The following is a 16,409-nucleotide window of genomic DNA, read 5'->3' as shown; positions in this document are numbered from 1 at the left end:
CAAACAATTCTGTCCAACCGTTAACTCTCTTATCAATATAATATGTTAATTTAGAGGATTTCAAGTGCTAGTAGTGAAAAAAATAGTATATATACCACGGTAGACCTTCGCACCTTACACCCCTCGGCGCAAGCGCCTCGAGATGTAATCTTGGTGCTCAGGCAATAATAGTGGACTTCTCTACCTTGGTATATAATGTACTATTAACATGGTAGCAGACCTTGGTTTGAAGATTTAAGAAAAAGTAAAGTGATCTTGGTGAAAAAATTTACGTTTCATTGTTACGTTCTAAAGGAAAACTTTTTTACGATGCCACTCATGAAATACGACGACGTTGTTATACCCATATTTGATGGTGTGGATTATGCAAACTGGAAGATACGTTTATGTAAGTTTTTGGAATTTAAAAAATGTAAAGAAGTAGTTATTCGTGATAAGACTGATGCAGATAAAGCCGAAGATTGGAATTATATGGAAATTAAGGCTATGAATTATATATACAGCGCCATTTCTAACAAGCAGTTAGAATATGTGTCCGATCTGGATTCAGCTCGTAAAATATTGCTAAAGTTTGACGAGATGTACAACCGACAGTCAACAGCACTTCAGATTGTGCATCGAAGTGCAATCGAGAATATTAAACTGGACAATTACTCCGACGTAAATTCCTTTTTCGATTCCTTTGAAAAGGGGATAAATGATTTGAAAGCTGCGGGAGCTATCGTGAAAGAAAGTGAAAAGTTGAATTATATGTTGAAGGCGTTGCCGAGCTCGTACAGTTATATTGGAGACCTTATAGATGTACTTCCCGAAACAGATAGAACATGTGAATTCTTAAAGCAAAAAATTAAGCTGAAGTCGTTGGAGAATGGTCAGCGATCGACTACCACTGCCGAAGGAAGGTCAAATGTTTTTATGGCATCTAGTCATTCTAAGCCAACATATCGGGAACAACGATGTTATTCTTGTGGAAATTTCGGCCATATACAGAAGTATTGCAGAGGCAGAGCAGGATCAAGTTACAATGCGTCACGTGACCAGTCCCAAAGCAATCAGGGTACCTATGGGCCAGGTATTAACCGTGGTAATTTCCGAGGCAGGCGTTTTCAAGGTAGGCGAGGCAGTTACCGAGGCAGGGGGCATTTTCAATCCGAGGGTCAATCAGCTCAACACAACCCAAACAGCAGTGTTTTTATGGTAAATGTAAATGACGGTGAAACTGTAAGTAGTGAAATTTGTAATGAAGTTTATAATGGTAATGAAGTTACTTGGGTGCTTGACAGTGGGTGTACAGACCACATAATCAATAATGACAAATATTTTTCTGAATGTATTATCTTAAAAACTCCTAATAATGTTAAACTTGGAGATGGTCGAACACTACAGGCAACCAAGATAGCTACTGTTTTGTGTAATTTCTTTGTATATGATAAAGTCTCAACTGTAACAATTAAAAATGTTTTCTTTGTAGAAGAAATGAATAATAATCTCTTAAGTTACAGTAAAATTACTAAAAATAACAAAATTATATCCGAAGCTGATGTTAGCAAAATTTATAATAAACAAGACGAGATAATTGGAATAGCCAAAAAACGTAATAATCTGTATTACATAAAGTGTTTTTTAGTTCAAAAGGAAATCAATGCTAATGTAATTATTAAGAACAAAGTTGAAACTGAAAATAAAATGTTGCTTAAAGAAAAATGGCATAGAACATTAGGCCATATCAACTTTAATTCATTGAGTAAGCTTTGTAAAAGTAATTTGGTTGAGAATCTGCCTGAAAATCTTGAAAATAATTTTATGAGATGTGCAATTTGTATTGAAAATAAGATGCATAACTTACCCTTCCAAAACACTAGATCAAAAGCAAATGACATACTTGAAATAATTCATACTGATTTAAATGGACCTCATAGTACTGTTGGGAGCAATGGTGAAAAATATTTCTTAACTATCGTAGACGATTATAGTAAATTGATTAAGGTTTTCTGTATTAAGAGTAAGGATCAAGTTTTTGAGTGTTTGTCAGAATATATTAATCAGGTGGAAAACATATCTAATAAAAAGGTTAAAAAGGTTAGGTGTGATAATGGTAAAGAATATATTAATTCCAAATGTTTGACTTTTTTACGAGAAAGAGGTATTAAGTATCGATCCTTGTCCAGCTTATGTACATGAACTAAATGGTACTGCAGAAAGGCTCAATAGAAGTATTATGGATATGGCAAGGTGTTTAATGGCAGAGGCAAAAATTAATAGGTGCTACTGGCCTGAAGCTGTTAAAACAGCTGCGTTCTTGAAAAACTGTGTCTTAGCAAATACTATAGAGAGATTAACACCTTATGAAATCTTTTTTAGAAAGAAACCAGACGCTAAATATCTAAGAATATATGGGAGTAAAATTTTTGTAAGGGTTCCTGAAGTAAAAAGACATTCCAAATGGGATAAAAAGGCTGAGTGTGGTATACTTGTTGGATATTCAGATGTTGGATACAGAGTATTAATAGGTAATAAGGTAATTGTAGCTCGACATGTGGATATAATAGAAGATGATACAGTTTGTATTGGTTTTAATGAGCCTCAAGAATCTAATAATTTCAATGAGATTATTCCTCATAGTAAAGAAGAGCAAGAAGATGTAGGTGAAGGTGAGGATAGTCAAGTTATTGATGATTTGAATCAAAAGCGCATGGATCCAGAAATTAGTACACCATTAAGAAAATCGGAAAGAAAGCCAAAACCAAACAAAGATGAACAGTATGTTTACCAAACTGTTTATGTGAATTACTGTAATGCTATGACTCCTTTAAATTTTGAAGAAGCTATATCATCAACAGATGCTAAAAATTGGAAGGAAGCCATGGACGTAGAATTTCAAAATCTAAATAAGAATAAAACGTGGAAATTAATTGAAAGACCCAAAGACAGACCAGTTATAGATGTTAAATGGGTGTATAAAAAGAAAATGGATGGAACTTTTAAAGCGCGCTTGGTTGCTAGAGGTTTTCAACAGAAGGACAATATAGGTGATACTTATTCGCCTGTTTTTAAAGCTCAGACACTTAAAATTTTGTTAGCTTATTGTCATCAAAATGATTTCTTTATAGAGCAGATGGATGTAGAGACAGCTTTTTTGAATGGGAGTATTTCAACTGATGTGTATGTCAAACAAGCAGAAGGATATGATGATGGTTCAAATAGAGTTTTTAAATTGTATAAAGCTTTGTATGGCCTAAAAGAAAGTCCTCGTTTATGGTATGAATGCTTCCACCAGTATATGAGCAGTCTAAATTTCATTAGAAATAAATGTGACTATTGTTTGTATTATAAAATAAGTGAAAATAAAACCATTTATGTATTACTTTTTGTGGATGATCTTTTGATTTGTAGTAATGATGAAACCAGTATTTTCAACTTAAAAGCTAAATTGTCTTTACGTTTTAATATGAAAGATCTTGGCATAATTAATAATTATATTGGTATTGAGATTAGATATGATGAACAGTCCAATATGCTGTTAAGTCAAAAATCATACATAGAATCATTAGCTGAAAGATATAATATTATAAACTGTAACAAAACCTTTTCTACACCAATGGAGGTAAATTTAAAATTACAAAAGACTGATAATTTAAATGTTAATCTTAAATATAGAAATATTATAGGTGCACTTCTGTATGTTAGCACTGCTACTAGACCAGACATATCTTTCAGTGTTAATTATTTAAGTAGATTTCAGAACTGTTGTGAAGAAACTCATTTTAAATATGCTCTAAGAATTCTTAAGTATCTGTATCAAACAAGAAACTTAAATTTAATTTATACTAAGAAGGGTGTAAACTGTAACCTTATTGATTGTTTCGTAGATTCAGACTGGGCAGGTGACACGAATGATAGAAAATCTACAACCGGTTATGTTATTAGATTGTATGAAAATGTCATATATTGGAAATCACGTAAACAAAATTCTGTCACTAAATCATCAACAGCAGCTGAGTATGTTGCATTATCTGAAGCTATCTCTGAAATTCTTATTGTAAAGAAAATTTTAGAAACATTTAAACTTACTTTAAATAACCCAGTTCGAGTTTATGAGGACAACTCTGGTGCTGTAGCAATAACTAAATGTGGTAATTATACCAAGAATGCTAAACATATTGAAATACAGTATCATTTTGTCCATGAGAATTATTTGGCTAAAGTAGTAGATGTAATTAAAATTAAATCTGATGACAATTTGGCAGATATTCTTACCAAAGCGTTGTGTAAGGAAAAATTCATTTATTTAAGAAATATGTTAAATTTACAGTAATATTTTCTTTTCTCTGTATTTATATTTTTGTTTGGAGCATAAAAGTAAGGAGGCGTGTTAAGTAAATCAAGTAAAATATACTTTTATGTTCCTAATGTTTTCTGTGTTATGGTTCCTTTAACTGATAGCGAGATGTCGCTGTGTGTACTATTTTGTAAAACGGAATTTCTGTTCTTTTTGTAGTTGCTTGTAAATGTTATAAGATGAAGGTCGTCATTGAATTGAATTGAACGCATTTGTGCAAATAAAGAATGTACGTTGTCTTTTGGGCATTATTATTTATTTTAACACAAACAAACAAATTACCAAATCTAGGCCCGTTGTAAGTGAAACAAAGATTAACCATCAGGATTCTATCATGAGAGGAGCGAGCTCTTAACCTTGTTTGGGAAGTATAGTGGTGCTTGTACTACTTCTCCATTATAGAGAGCCAGATAAAGAGATTTATAACACTGTGCACCAATGGTAATTTCGTCGTTTATCGTAAGCAGTTTTGTTGCTCACCAAAATGTTTCCCTGAAGAGAGGAATGGATTTTTTCTTCCTGTTTTGGTTCGATTTTAACGAGTGGTGTGCCGTCATCTCCGTCCATATGTTGTCAATAAATGTGTTAAAAGTCTATTTTATTTTGGTTTTAAAGTAGCTACTCCCAAATGCAACGTTGTCTTGTAATTCTACACTATCTAGACGGCATTGTCCAGACTTATGAAAGACGGATATATCTATAAAGAGCCACGCTGTGCGTTGAGGCAAATTTTCGTGTGGCGGGCTGGCGGCCATATGTTTGGTGCTCAAAAACTGTTTGCTTTTGTTTTGTTTTTACATCAGCTGTTTACATTTTTTTAACCAGTGGCCTACTTCCATTGTACTTGTATAAAATAATAAACAGAAAAGTATCGGTTCGTTTGTCGTGTCTTACAGTTGTGCACAATTTCTACTTGTGTAACTATGTTTGTTTCAAGTCCGGTGCTTGCTTTTATTTAGTGTGAAGATTTTTTTCAACCGCATTGTTAAAGATAGGTTATCTTTGTTGAATATCGTAAATTAAAACAAATCAAATTTTCCGGTCTATACTTAGGTAAAATTTCCGGTAGCGGTTTCGGGTCTAATTTTCGGTTCCGGTCCTAGGTCTACACAATAAATAAAAAGTATATTCTAGGAAAAAGATTCTACACAAAATTAAAGTATTTTGCATAAACATATTTTTTCTCCAACCACCTGAATAAGACGCTATTTTGTGACGGTGTTCGGTACGTAAAATTGACGTTTTGCGGATTAATCGCTTTCACCATGGCAACTGTACTACAAAAAGTGGATACTTTTGGTCCTAGTACCAAAAAGAAATTGACCTTGAAAGTTGACCAATTAAAAAATTACAATCACGGAGATATGTCACATTGACATCGTTTTACATTGCAGGTTGTAAGATATTTCTATACATACAAATCAAATATTTTTGCATATTCAATGCAAATAATGCTGTTACCTATACGTATGTACATGTATTGAAAATGATTTACGCTCGCTATTTTTATTTAAATCATGTGTAACGTAATTTACATATTCGGTGAACGTAATTTTAATACGTATACAACCCGCCGTCGCGCGTAACGCCATCTACTTAAGACACATTGCACTATTATCTGTCATTTTGAATTCAAAATATGAAAAAGTTAATTGCAATTAATTTTAATTAAAAAACTGTATGGTAAGTTTTTTATTTCAATACAAAATATAACAATATTAATTGTGTATGCATTAGAAATGACTGAAACTGATAGCGACATGGATTGCACTCCGCCAGAGATTATAGAAACGGCAGAACATGCTACCTCAAGATTTGCTCCCTACAAAGTCACGAGAGGTGAGAAGTAAGAAGTAAGAACGAATAGCTTATAAGTTAACCTAAAAACTAGAGTGGCATGACACGTGAGAACAAGAAAGCAGATGTTCTTATACTAGTAGTGAAACTGTGACTGAATCTAAATTCGAATATAATTTGAAGTAAAGGGGGTTGGAGAAAAAATTTTATGTTTTATTCGTACAAAAAATGCGTTTTCAGGACTCGGAAGGTTGCTGGACTCCGCTGACGCGTCGTCCAGCAACTATCTTCCTCGTCCCGAAAACTGACATTTTTTGTACTAATGAAACAAATAACTATTTTGGTTCAATTGAAACTTTTTTTTAGCTGGTGCTTTCGGTTCACCTCTTTCAATTCTAGAGTGCTATCAAAAAAGTAATAAAGGCGCCATGTGGTCTTTTTGGATCAAAATGGTAAAATCAAAATTTGAGAATATTCGCTCGACTACGATAGATTCGAGAAAAATGTTAATGACAAAAGTTTCTTCATAATGATTGACTAATTGGCTATTTTCAAAACAAGCATACAGGACCGGGTAAAAAAGTTATCGGAACTAACTTCATTTTTTAAATAAAACAAGTTTTTAAAATTAAAAATTTTCGAATCTTTCTTTAATTTTTTCGTATTTTAAAGTACACATCCTGTTTCTGGAGATCTCCAATCAGATTCTGTCCTAGAACATAAATGTGTTAAAAAGAAAACTCAAGTATTTTACATATATATAAGAGAAGTATATATATGGTATTTTACTAACAATACATATAATATTCATTTAGTATACAAACTATATATTCTACAATTAACAAAATACATTAAATTTAATTATATTTAATCGTTTGTACCACTATAAACATGAACTGCTTGCCACACCATTACTCCCAGTTCTATAGGTATTATAAATGCGTATGTAAATTCATATTTTTTTAAAAATTTAATAAACAATTTAAAAAAGTAAACCGGGTTTAGCAAAAAAACTTTCTCACACTAACAAACGATCTAAAAAAAGAAACAGAAGAGCTTATAGGATTTGGGAATCGTTCGCAAAAAAAATTCAGACAAAAATTCACAATTTTAGTATTAATTCACATTACCTACTTGTTATCACATTATTTTTGTTAGTCTTAGTTGAACTGTTGTTTTATAGAAAACATCACAACAAAATGTTTCTGCAGGCAGAATTTATTCTTAGTTCCAGAATCACACTAAAATAGTGTATTTTAAATTTGGATTTAAAATTGGTAGTATATTCGCATTGAATACTTTTAAAATCCTTGCCCTGGTGTTTCTTCAAATTACCTTTATTTGTGGGGCACATTTTTTAACAGGTAGTATGTTTAAGTTTTCCTAATGACAATGCGCACATTTTAAATTTTTAGATGTGTTAACATATGTATTTTAAAAGCACGAGCAAAATTGGTACCATATTTGCACCGATTACATTTTAAATCCTTGGAAGTCTTGTGTGTTAACAGATGTGACATTAAGTAGGATTTTATGTTCGTTGCGTAATCACAGTGCGCACATTTTAAATCTTTAGAAGTCTTGTGTGTTAAGACATGGTTCTTGAAAGAGGAACTAAAATTGGTTGCATAATCGCACTCGGTACACTTTAAATCCTTAGAAGGTTTGTGCGTTATCATGTGTGTCTTCAAATTGCCTTTAGCATTGGTTGAGTAATCACACAAAGTACATTTAAAGTCTTCAGGTGTCTTGTAGGTTAACAGATGTGTTTTTAAAATGTATTTATTTGGTATTGGGGTACTTACTATATCCTTGAAAATCTTGTGGGTTAACAAATGTTTCTTTAAATTGTATTTGTTTGTGGTCGCATAATCACACTGAGCACATTTTATATCTTTAAAGATCTTGGGTATTAACAGATGTACTTTTGAATGCGCTTTTAAGTGTGATGCTCGATTGGTTGCGTATTGACAATGTGAACATTTTAGATCTTTGGAGATCTTGTGGGTTAGCACATGTTTAGTCAAACTGCATTTTAGATTTGTTGTATAATCACATTGAGAGCACCTTAGGTCTTTACACTTTTTGTGCGTTACCAAATGTTTTTTAAGATAGGATTTTGAATGCGTTGAGTAATGGCAATGAACACATTTTAAATCTTTGCAAGTCTTGTGTGTTAGCAAATGTCTTTTGAAATTGCCTTTAATATACGTTGAGTAACCGCACAAGCTACATTTAAAATCTTTACCAGTCTTGTGTGTTAAGAGGTGAATCTTAAAACGTGATCTAAAATTGCTTGCATAATTGCAGCGGGTACATTTGAAATCCTTCCGGGTTTTGTGCTTTAACAGATGTTGCTTCAAATTGCGTTTAATATTGGTTGCATAATCACAGTGGGCACATTTTAAATCCTTCGAAGTCGTGTGAGTCAAAAGATGTGCTGTAAGACTGGATTTATAATTGGTTGCAAAATCACAGTGGGCACATTTTAATTCCTTAGAAGTCATGTGCGTTACAAGATGTACTGCAAGACTGGATTTATTGTTCGTTGCATAATCACATCGAACACAATTAAAATCTTTTGAAACTTCTTGTCGCTTAGTATAAAGAGAATCTTCAGAAAGTTTGCGTAACTGGGAGATATCTACCTGCTTTAGATCAAAAGTTTCGTTAAAATAATCCGTGCTTCTGGTCTCTTCGAGTTCATGCTTTATGGTTGGGAAAACATCATTGGTAAGGAAAAGCGTATTAGCAACAAATGCATTAACTTCGTCTTCATGTTTTGGTTCAATTTTCACAATTGCCGACATAATCACTACCAATTTATAGATAATCTACAATAAGGAATATTACACTAGTAAGTATAACAATCATTACGGTTTACTGGTCTTGTTGCAGCAAAATTTGTTCGAACTTTTTTTTATGTTGTTGGGTGACAAACCTTGCTCAGGGGAACTGCATACCATGGATAAATAAAGTTGACATTCAATAAAAATTATGTGAGTTGATCGATTGTTGATGATTGGACATGTGTCAAAATAAACAAGTTGCCTTCGTGACACGTGTGACGTGTCAATTAATTGACTTGGGAACTGCTGGCGGATTCCAATTCGTTGCGACTTGACGAAAGCGAGTCGTTTTCGCTATACGATACTGAATTCGAAAACGACCTATTCCGCATTCCCTTTCGATATCGAATTAGTTAACGAGTACCACGATATCGAAATCCGTAGCGGACATGCGCATTCGATTTGTTTATACTTCCTTGCTAAGAAAAAAGATAGGTTATTTCCCGCGTGTTTATATAATTTTGGTTTTGATTGCAAAATGTTACCTATAGTACATAACTACTTAGGAAGGATTCGTCGACGAGAGGAGAACCGAAGACTTGTTTTAGAAAGACGAATGTTAAGGGATCACAGTAATCCTTTTGAGATTCCCGAAGATCGCTTTATAGAACTTTACCGGTTAAACAGGGCTTGTGCGAGATATTTATTAACTACAATTAATCCATACTTGGAAGAAGGAGTATATAGGAATACAGTTCCAAATATACTTAAAGTTTTTGCCACCTTAAGATTTTATGCAAGTGGATCTTACCAGCGAGACATTGGCCTAGCGTTTAATATAAGCTTAAGTCAAACTTCTATTCACAGGTCAGTCATTTTATGACGTTTTCTATAATTAATAAAATGTAATATTTATATCTATCTCAGATGTATCCACCAAGTCACGCAAGTAATAACAGAAGTGCTTCCGAATAATGAAATTAGATTTCCCATCACAAGGCCAGAACAGAATAGGAAAAAAGAGGCCTTCATGGAGAATTATGGATTTCCGGGCGTTATAGGCTGTGTTGATGGTACACATGTGGCCATATTAAAGCCTCGTGTTGACGCACATAATTTCCTTAATCGTAAGGGATATTATTCATTAAATGTGCAAATCATTTGTGACGCTGAGCTAAAAATATTAAGCATTAATGCTAATTATCCCGGCTCAAATCATGACAGCTTTATTTGGAGGCAGTCAAGAATACGACATTTTCTGTTGCAACAGTATCATGCAAATGGATTGAGGGGAAGCTGGTTGCTTGGAGATTCAGGGTATATGTTGGAACCATTTTTGATGATTCCTTTTTTAAATCCTGCAGAAAACGCCCCTGAATCACGTTTTAATGTAAATCACATTCGTGCCAGAAACTGTGTAGAAAGGGCAATTGGAGTTTTAAAATGTCGATTTAGGGTAGTACTACAAGAACGAACTGCAAGGTACGAACCTAATTTTGTGGGAAAACTTGTAATTGCATGTTCGGCTTTACATAATTTATGTATGAGATTTCGGGTACCATTATTAAATGAACCCTTTCAAAATGACGAGGATGTGTTTTTACCACAAATCAATATAATTAATGTGCCACCTCATTTACAAAGACAAGGGGTAGATGTTAGAAATGAAATTGTAAATAGATATTTTAGATAATAAATAAAATTTAATTAGCAATAACTTATTTATTTAACATTTCAGTCTTAACAGCCTCCATGTAACAAAATAAAAATATACTCTAACCGGAAATAATAACAAAAAGGAACATCAAACTCTTATTACTAAATACAACACATAAAAAGGAATATCAAACTCTTATCACTAAATGCATCGCATAAAAAGCAACGTCACAACTTATTAGAAAAATATAACAATATACCGAACTTGATTTAATACATTTAATGTCGTTTCGCTAACATTTCTACAAGTTGTTTCATTGCATTTGCGCCTTCCGTTATTCCTTTGGTTAAACCATCTAACCTATGTGCGACTACACTGACGTTATTATCTATGCTTCGTAGAACATTTAACGTTTCTTTGTAAATTTTTTCGGTTGAATCCTCTACTTTCTGCCGTTTCCTGGGATTTGATGTTCCAGGTAAGGTGCCTAAATAGTCGTGATCACTAGCTTCTTCTCTGAACACTGTTTGTCTATACTGTGTTTTTTTAGCTGGTCCAGATTCGGCTATAGGTGACGCTAAAGGTTCTGATGTGTGAACTGCAGGAGATGCGGTGCTACTATTTGGTTCCATATCCATCACAGACTTGTTCAACTGCACTTAATAACATATAGGTATTTGTTATAAATTATAAGTTTCACTGCTTACTCCAACTTCTGCCACTCCAACTCCTTTATAAAAGGTATCTCCTAGTATGCTCAGAATTTTTAATTCGAAGTCTGTTAGGATCTTCACAGCTCCTGGCCCTCCTCCTGTCAGCCGTCGACTATTTTCGATTTCTGCCGCTTTTTTCTTTAAATTTGTTTTATAGTCGCTCCATGACTAAAATAAGAAAGAATATAGGTATCTATACGAGGGCATGTACCAAGATAAGGACAGAGGACAGCACAGATTTCACAAACAAAGACATATTACAAATTTCTGTTGCCTACTATGTATATAGACACGTACCACTCAGATTGTTGACTAGTGAGACAGAAAATTGCATGTGCATTATTGCATAGCCTTACCTTTTGCCACTTTTCGACTGGTTTTTCGCCAAACCCAAGCGAATTTAATTTGCTTCCTAATTCATACCACATTTCAGTATAAGCTTTTCTGGCTTGGGGGTGGTTTATACGCCCCTTAGCCAAATCTGGATGGGCTTCCATATATTGAAGCATAACTTCCCAATGAGCTTCTCGTATTTTAAAAGACCTTAAATAAATAATTATATGTAATTACACATTTTTAGTATACTTAAACCTTCCTTACATTATAATAAACAAATATGCACTAACCAGTTAACCACAAAATAAATAGACACTACGCCCTAACCTAACCTTACATTTCGCAAAAGCGTAAGCGAAGCGAGTAATTCGTGAGCGTTCATGTACCGAGCAAGTCGATATCGACGTCCTCGCAAACGAATTCGCTTTCGATCGAATGGGAATTGCATATTTTGACGAAATCGACGAATTCGATATCGAATAGTCAATTGGAATCCGCCGAACTGTACCTATCGCTTTTAAATTTTGCGGCAAATTGAACATCTATCACCTTCTTCGTATTAATTCAATGGTATTAGTTCATATGCACATCATATGGTATGGAACATCCTACCGGGTGATCGGAAATGAATGCATTCATTGAATGAATGAATTGAATTTTCCGCAAAACAGAAAAATACCATATGTGGGACCATATGTCATCTATTTAAAACGAATGGTGTAAAGTCACTAAATATAGAAAGTACCGCAATCCATTGGGCTCGTGTGTTAGAGAGAGAACGCATGATTTTTGCCCAAAAATGGCGGAAGTTACCAGATTCTAGTAACTTTCATGTTAGGGATTGTTCCACCTGTTTGGAGATATCTGTATATATTTTTATAAAACATGACAGTACTATGAAGTTAGGTTATAAAAAATGACAGTTATTCAGATTTTATTTGTCAATTTTTTTAAGTTGGCAGCAAATTTGCCCAAAAATGGCGGATGATTGCGGTACTTTCTATATCTAGTGACTTTATAATGGTGGATCGAACGAGATATTTCGAAAGGTGGATCATTGTAATGGATAACTAAATAATAAATCTAAATCAATACGTATGTAAAGCATAATTGTATATTCATATAAGGGAAACATAAATGGATGAGTTTTGGAAAAAGCAGGCCTTTCTATTAAGAATGTTTTTTTCTCAAAAAATAAAGAAAAATAGTCATTATAGGTAGTATATGTATTGAAACTGTAGGAGTTATTAGGTATGTTATCTTTCTGTCTTCAATATAAATGTCATACCAAAATAATCAAATCAATGAAATCCATCTAAAATTTAGTTTTTATTACCCTTTATTGATTGTAATATTTTAGATTTTTTCTTCGCACCTTGTATAATGAGGTCATTGTAGCTACCACTGTATGTAGCTACCTTTTCTGAGTCACGCTTACTTTTAGTACTGGAAACAGGCTGCTAAAAGCAGTCTAGTATCTAGACTGTGGTATAAAAGGAAGATAGTGGAAGATATGCACAAATCGTGATTTGTGTAGATTATATGCATGAGGCCGGAGTATTTATTAGCCCTCCTCAGCCAAAACGTTTGCGTTTTATTATGTTACTAGATTCATGCTTCATGTTTTGTCGATTTTGGTAAACCGTAGTCTTCGTTCTTCGAGGGTGCACAATTACGCTGCAAGGTACCAGGATAACTGTGCTAGTCAAACTCGACGAGAAACGGCTCCCGCAAGATTCAAAATGGCATCCGATTGTATTTTTTGTAACATTATTTCGGGTAAACATCCCAACGAGCTAATATACGAGGATGAGGAGTTGGTTATCTTCAAAGATATAAAACCGGCAGCGGAACACCACTACTTGGCAGTTACCAAACGTCACATCAAAAATGTAAATGAATTAACCACAAACGACAAAGAGCTAGGTAAGCCTACTATTTAATTGTACTTTACGCGTTAACTATTGTAGTTGAAAAATTAATGGAGGTTGGCAAACGGGTACTACAAGAATTGGGTGCGGATGTAAACGATTTACGTATGGGATTCCATGTGCCTCCGTTTAATTCTATTTCTCATCTGCACCTACATCTGATCACACCGACAACGGGTATGGGGTTCCTGTCAAGGAGAATCTTTCAACCGAATACATGGTGGTTTGCAACTGTAAGTTGAAAGGATTGTGACTCATTTTGAACAATTTTTTTTAGGCAGAGTATATATTAGCAAATTTGAAAAAACCGTCCCATATTTAAAATGTTTCCATCAGTTTGATGTGTGGCCTAAATTTAATTGTATATAGAGTAAAAATGGTTTAAATATAAAGTATTTTTTATTTTATTTTTTGTCTTTATTTTTAGGTGGATGTGGTTGCAACCACCTCAATAATAATCGAGATAATAATAATAATCTGTTGTGCAAAAAAATACAGTATGGGACAAAAAGTTCAGCCTATATTAATCTGCAACTCCTCCAATAAAATACACTAGATATTTTAGGTAAACTTATTTGGTAGCTTGCATTAAAATCAAATTTGATTTGAAATATTGAATAGAATTGTATTTTCATTTAGGATACCAATGCAACATACTTCAACAACAATTGTAATTACGTCTTTCATATTAAACCATGACTGTAGACCTGCATTTTCTTCTGGAGAGCATAATAAATAAATTTAATAGGTTCAATAGGTATTTAATAGCTATTTATGCACCAAGGGCGTTACTAGGATGATTACGCCCGGAGAACGATGGAATCCAGCTCGAGGGCTTTAGCCCGAGAGCTGGATATCGTTCGATGGGCGTAATCATCTGGTAACGTCGCCGTGGTGCATACAAGATTTTATTTTTCACTTTATTCTTAAAAAACAATCCAAAATTAGTTACTTGCTTTCGCTGAGGCAAACGCGTTCTTTCCGTAAATACAATACAATAATATGGTAGTCTATAAAACAAAATAAACTGTTTACTTAGAAACGTCAAGTTTGATTTCCAATTGCAATAAAGATGAATACGCTACCAAAATTTGTTCAAGAAAATGCGCAAAAGGCAACAGAAACTTTGCTACCCCTTAAATCAAAGGAGAAGTACGAAAAAGAATTCGAAACATTTACAGCTTGGCAATCAAAACATAAAATATTTACTATAAATGAGACCGTGCGCTATTGTCGTACTTTCAGGAACTGGTAAGTTTTACATATACCTACCTAAATATGCAAAATTATTGATTGTTTTAGTCTGAGAAATACACTCCTACGTCGCTATGGACCAAATACTCTCTTTTGAAATCAACTTTCATAGTTAAAAAGAAAACTGACATTTCAAATTATAATTAACTAATTTACTTTTTAAAAGTCAAATCGAAGGGATATAAACCAAAAAAATCACAGGTTTTAACAGGAGATCAAGTTTTTGAGTTTATCAAACGTGCCCCTAACGATATTTATCTTTTGCATAAAGTAGTTTTGGTGATGGGTGTTTTTGGTGGATTACGAAGGGATGAAATGGTCAAAATGTGTATTGACGATATCACCGATAAAGGATCTGTTGTAATTGTAAACGTGCCAGAGATTAAAACAGGTACGTCTAAAGGTTTTACAATCGTGGAGGAAGAAGAAATAAATGCTCTTAAGTTAGTTCGACAATACCTAGCACTAAGACCAAAGCATACGAAAGAACGCCGATTTTTCCTCACATATAGGAAAGGTTGTTGCACAGTGCAACCTGTCGGAAAAAACACCATAGGAAGTGTCCCAAATATAATTGCCAAATACTTAAAGTTAGATAACCCTCATCAATTTACCGGTCACTGCTTGAGACGAACGTCAGCCACTCTTTTGGTTGAAGCAGGAGCAAGTTTTGAAACCCTGAAAATGCACGGCAAGTGGAAGAGTAACACGGTTGCGCAGAGTTACGTAGAAGATAGCCTCATTTCCAAAAATCGGATTTCTTGCATTATTGCAAGCGCGGTGGGTTCATTTGGAGGCAAAACCTCGAATAATGTTAACCTTACATCATATTCAGATGATCACTTGGAACTGTCGTCATCCATATCGGATAAAAATATAAACGTCCCTGGCCTTTCTAACAAAAATATTACATTTTCGGGAAAGTTTGAAAATTGTAATTTTCATATTGGCGGGTAATTGTGCTTTCTTTTGTATTACAAGTATTTAGTTTGACTTAATAAAAAAAATTGAACGAATATAATTAACCTATTTTGAGGGCGTAATGAATTCATTACGCCCTCTCATTACGCCCTGGTTGTTATGGACTTGTTTACGTATCCCGTATCCAAGGAGTTACCATTGAATTACAGTAAAGTGAAAAATAAATGTTTATTTCTATAAAACTGATCCCACCACTCCTTGCAATAATCAACTCCATATACTGTACTGGAAGTTTCGCAACAATAATTTGACCCTTGTATCTGATGGTACAAATGCGCTGCTTGCTTCAAGCTCCTTGATGTTATGCAATGTGTATTATGCTTATAGTCAGACAGGGAAAAGAAAGGTAGTCCACTCATTTATTCATAAAGAATTCACTTTTGCATAAATTTGTAGCGCTTTCCCACACTTTTTGTCAACAAGCGCTTACAGAGAGTAACTGCGTTCACTTGCGCATGGTTGAGTGTAAGTATGCTTTTAAAAGAGCGCGCCGCAAATGGAGCGAATATGGGTACTTATTATGATTTGCTCTGTATAAATACATATAGGTATAATTACTGGAGGTGGCGCGCAATGACATAAGATATAAATTAATATTGCTCGCGCTACTTA

The 16,409-nt window shown here is 33.9% G+C and overlaps 4 protein-coding genes across 7 annotated transcripts; 2 read left to right on the top strand and 2 right to left on the bottom strand.

Moving 5' to 3' along the window:
- Positions 1-6,872: 6,872 nt before the first annotated feature.
- LOC116173798 (zinc finger protein 43-like) lies at positions 6,873-9,323 on the bottom strand. 3 transcript variants are annotated; one of them, XM_031491496.1, is made up of 2 exons: positions 9,014-9,323; positions 6,873-8,970 (listed from the first exon to the last, which is right to left on the bottom strand). In XM_031491496.1, exon 2 carries the CDS (start codon positions 8,944-8,946, stop codon positions 7,540-7,542), a length of 1,407 nt encoding a protein of 468 aa, XP_031347356.1. In that variant the 5' UTR covers positions 8,947-8,970; positions 9,014-9,323; the 3' UTR covers positions 6,873-7,539. The 3 variants fall into 3 exon arrangements, with proteins under 3 accessions (XP_031347356.1, XP_031347354.1, XP_031347357.1); XM_031491494.1 differs by having other exon boundaries at positions 9,021-9,323; XM_031491497.1 differs by having other exon boundaries at positions 9,078-9,323.
- A 51-nt stretch (positions 9,324-9,374) lies between these two features.
- On the top strand, positions 9,375-10,669 carry LOC116174632 (putative nuclease HARBI1). The gene is made up of 3 exons (XM_031492572.1): positions 9,375-9,792; positions 9,853-10,597; positions 10,664-10,669. Exons 1-3 carry the CDS (start codon positions 9,464-9,466, stop codon positions 10,667-10,669), a joined length of 1,080 nt encoding a protein of 359 aa, XP_031348432.1. The 5' UTR covers positions 9,375-9,463.
- A 7-nt stretch (positions 10,670-10,676) lies between these two features.
- On the bottom strand, positions 10,677-12,114 carry LOC116173799. 2 transcript variants are annotated; one of them, XM_031491498.1, is made up of 4 exons: positions 11,896-12,114; positions 11,652-11,838; positions 11,290-11,463; positions 10,677-11,235 (listed from the first exon to the last, which is right to left on the bottom strand). In XM_031491498.1, coding segments are annotated over exons 1-4 (738 nt in total). In that variant the 5' UTR covers positions 11,898-12,114; the 3' UTR covers positions 10,677-10,860. The 2 variants fall into 2 exon arrangements, with proteins under 2 accessions (XP_031347358.1, XP_031347359.1); XM_031491499.1 differs by having other exon boundaries at positions 11,969-12,114.
- A 947-nt stretch (positions 12,115-13,061) lies between these two features.
- LOC116173800 (histidine triad nucleotide-binding protein 3) lies at positions 13,062-14,266 on the top strand. The gene is made up of 3 exons (XM_031491500.1): positions 13,062-13,557; positions 13,602-13,795; positions 13,840-14,266. The coding sequence occupies exons 1-3, from the start codon at positions 13,245-13,247 to the stop codon at positions 13,882-13,884; spliced, it is 552 nt and encodes a 183-aa protein (XP_031347360.1). The 5' UTR covers positions 13,062-13,244; the 3' UTR covers positions 13,885-14,266.
- Positions 14,267-16,409: the final 2,143 nt, after the last annotated feature.

Source organism: Photinus pyralis, unplaced genomic scaffold (assembly GCF_008802855.1).
Source record: "Photinus pyralis isolate 1611_PpyrPB1 unplaced genomic scaffold, Ppyr1.3 Ppyr1.4_LG6, whole genome shotgun sequence".
NCBI classification, from domain to species: Eukaryota; Metazoa; Arthropoda; class Insecta; order Coleoptera; family Lampyridae; genus Photinus; species Photinus pyralis.
The sequence above is the reverse complement of the archived record's forward strand: the minus strand, read 5'-3'. Positions and strand labels throughout refer to the sequence as shown.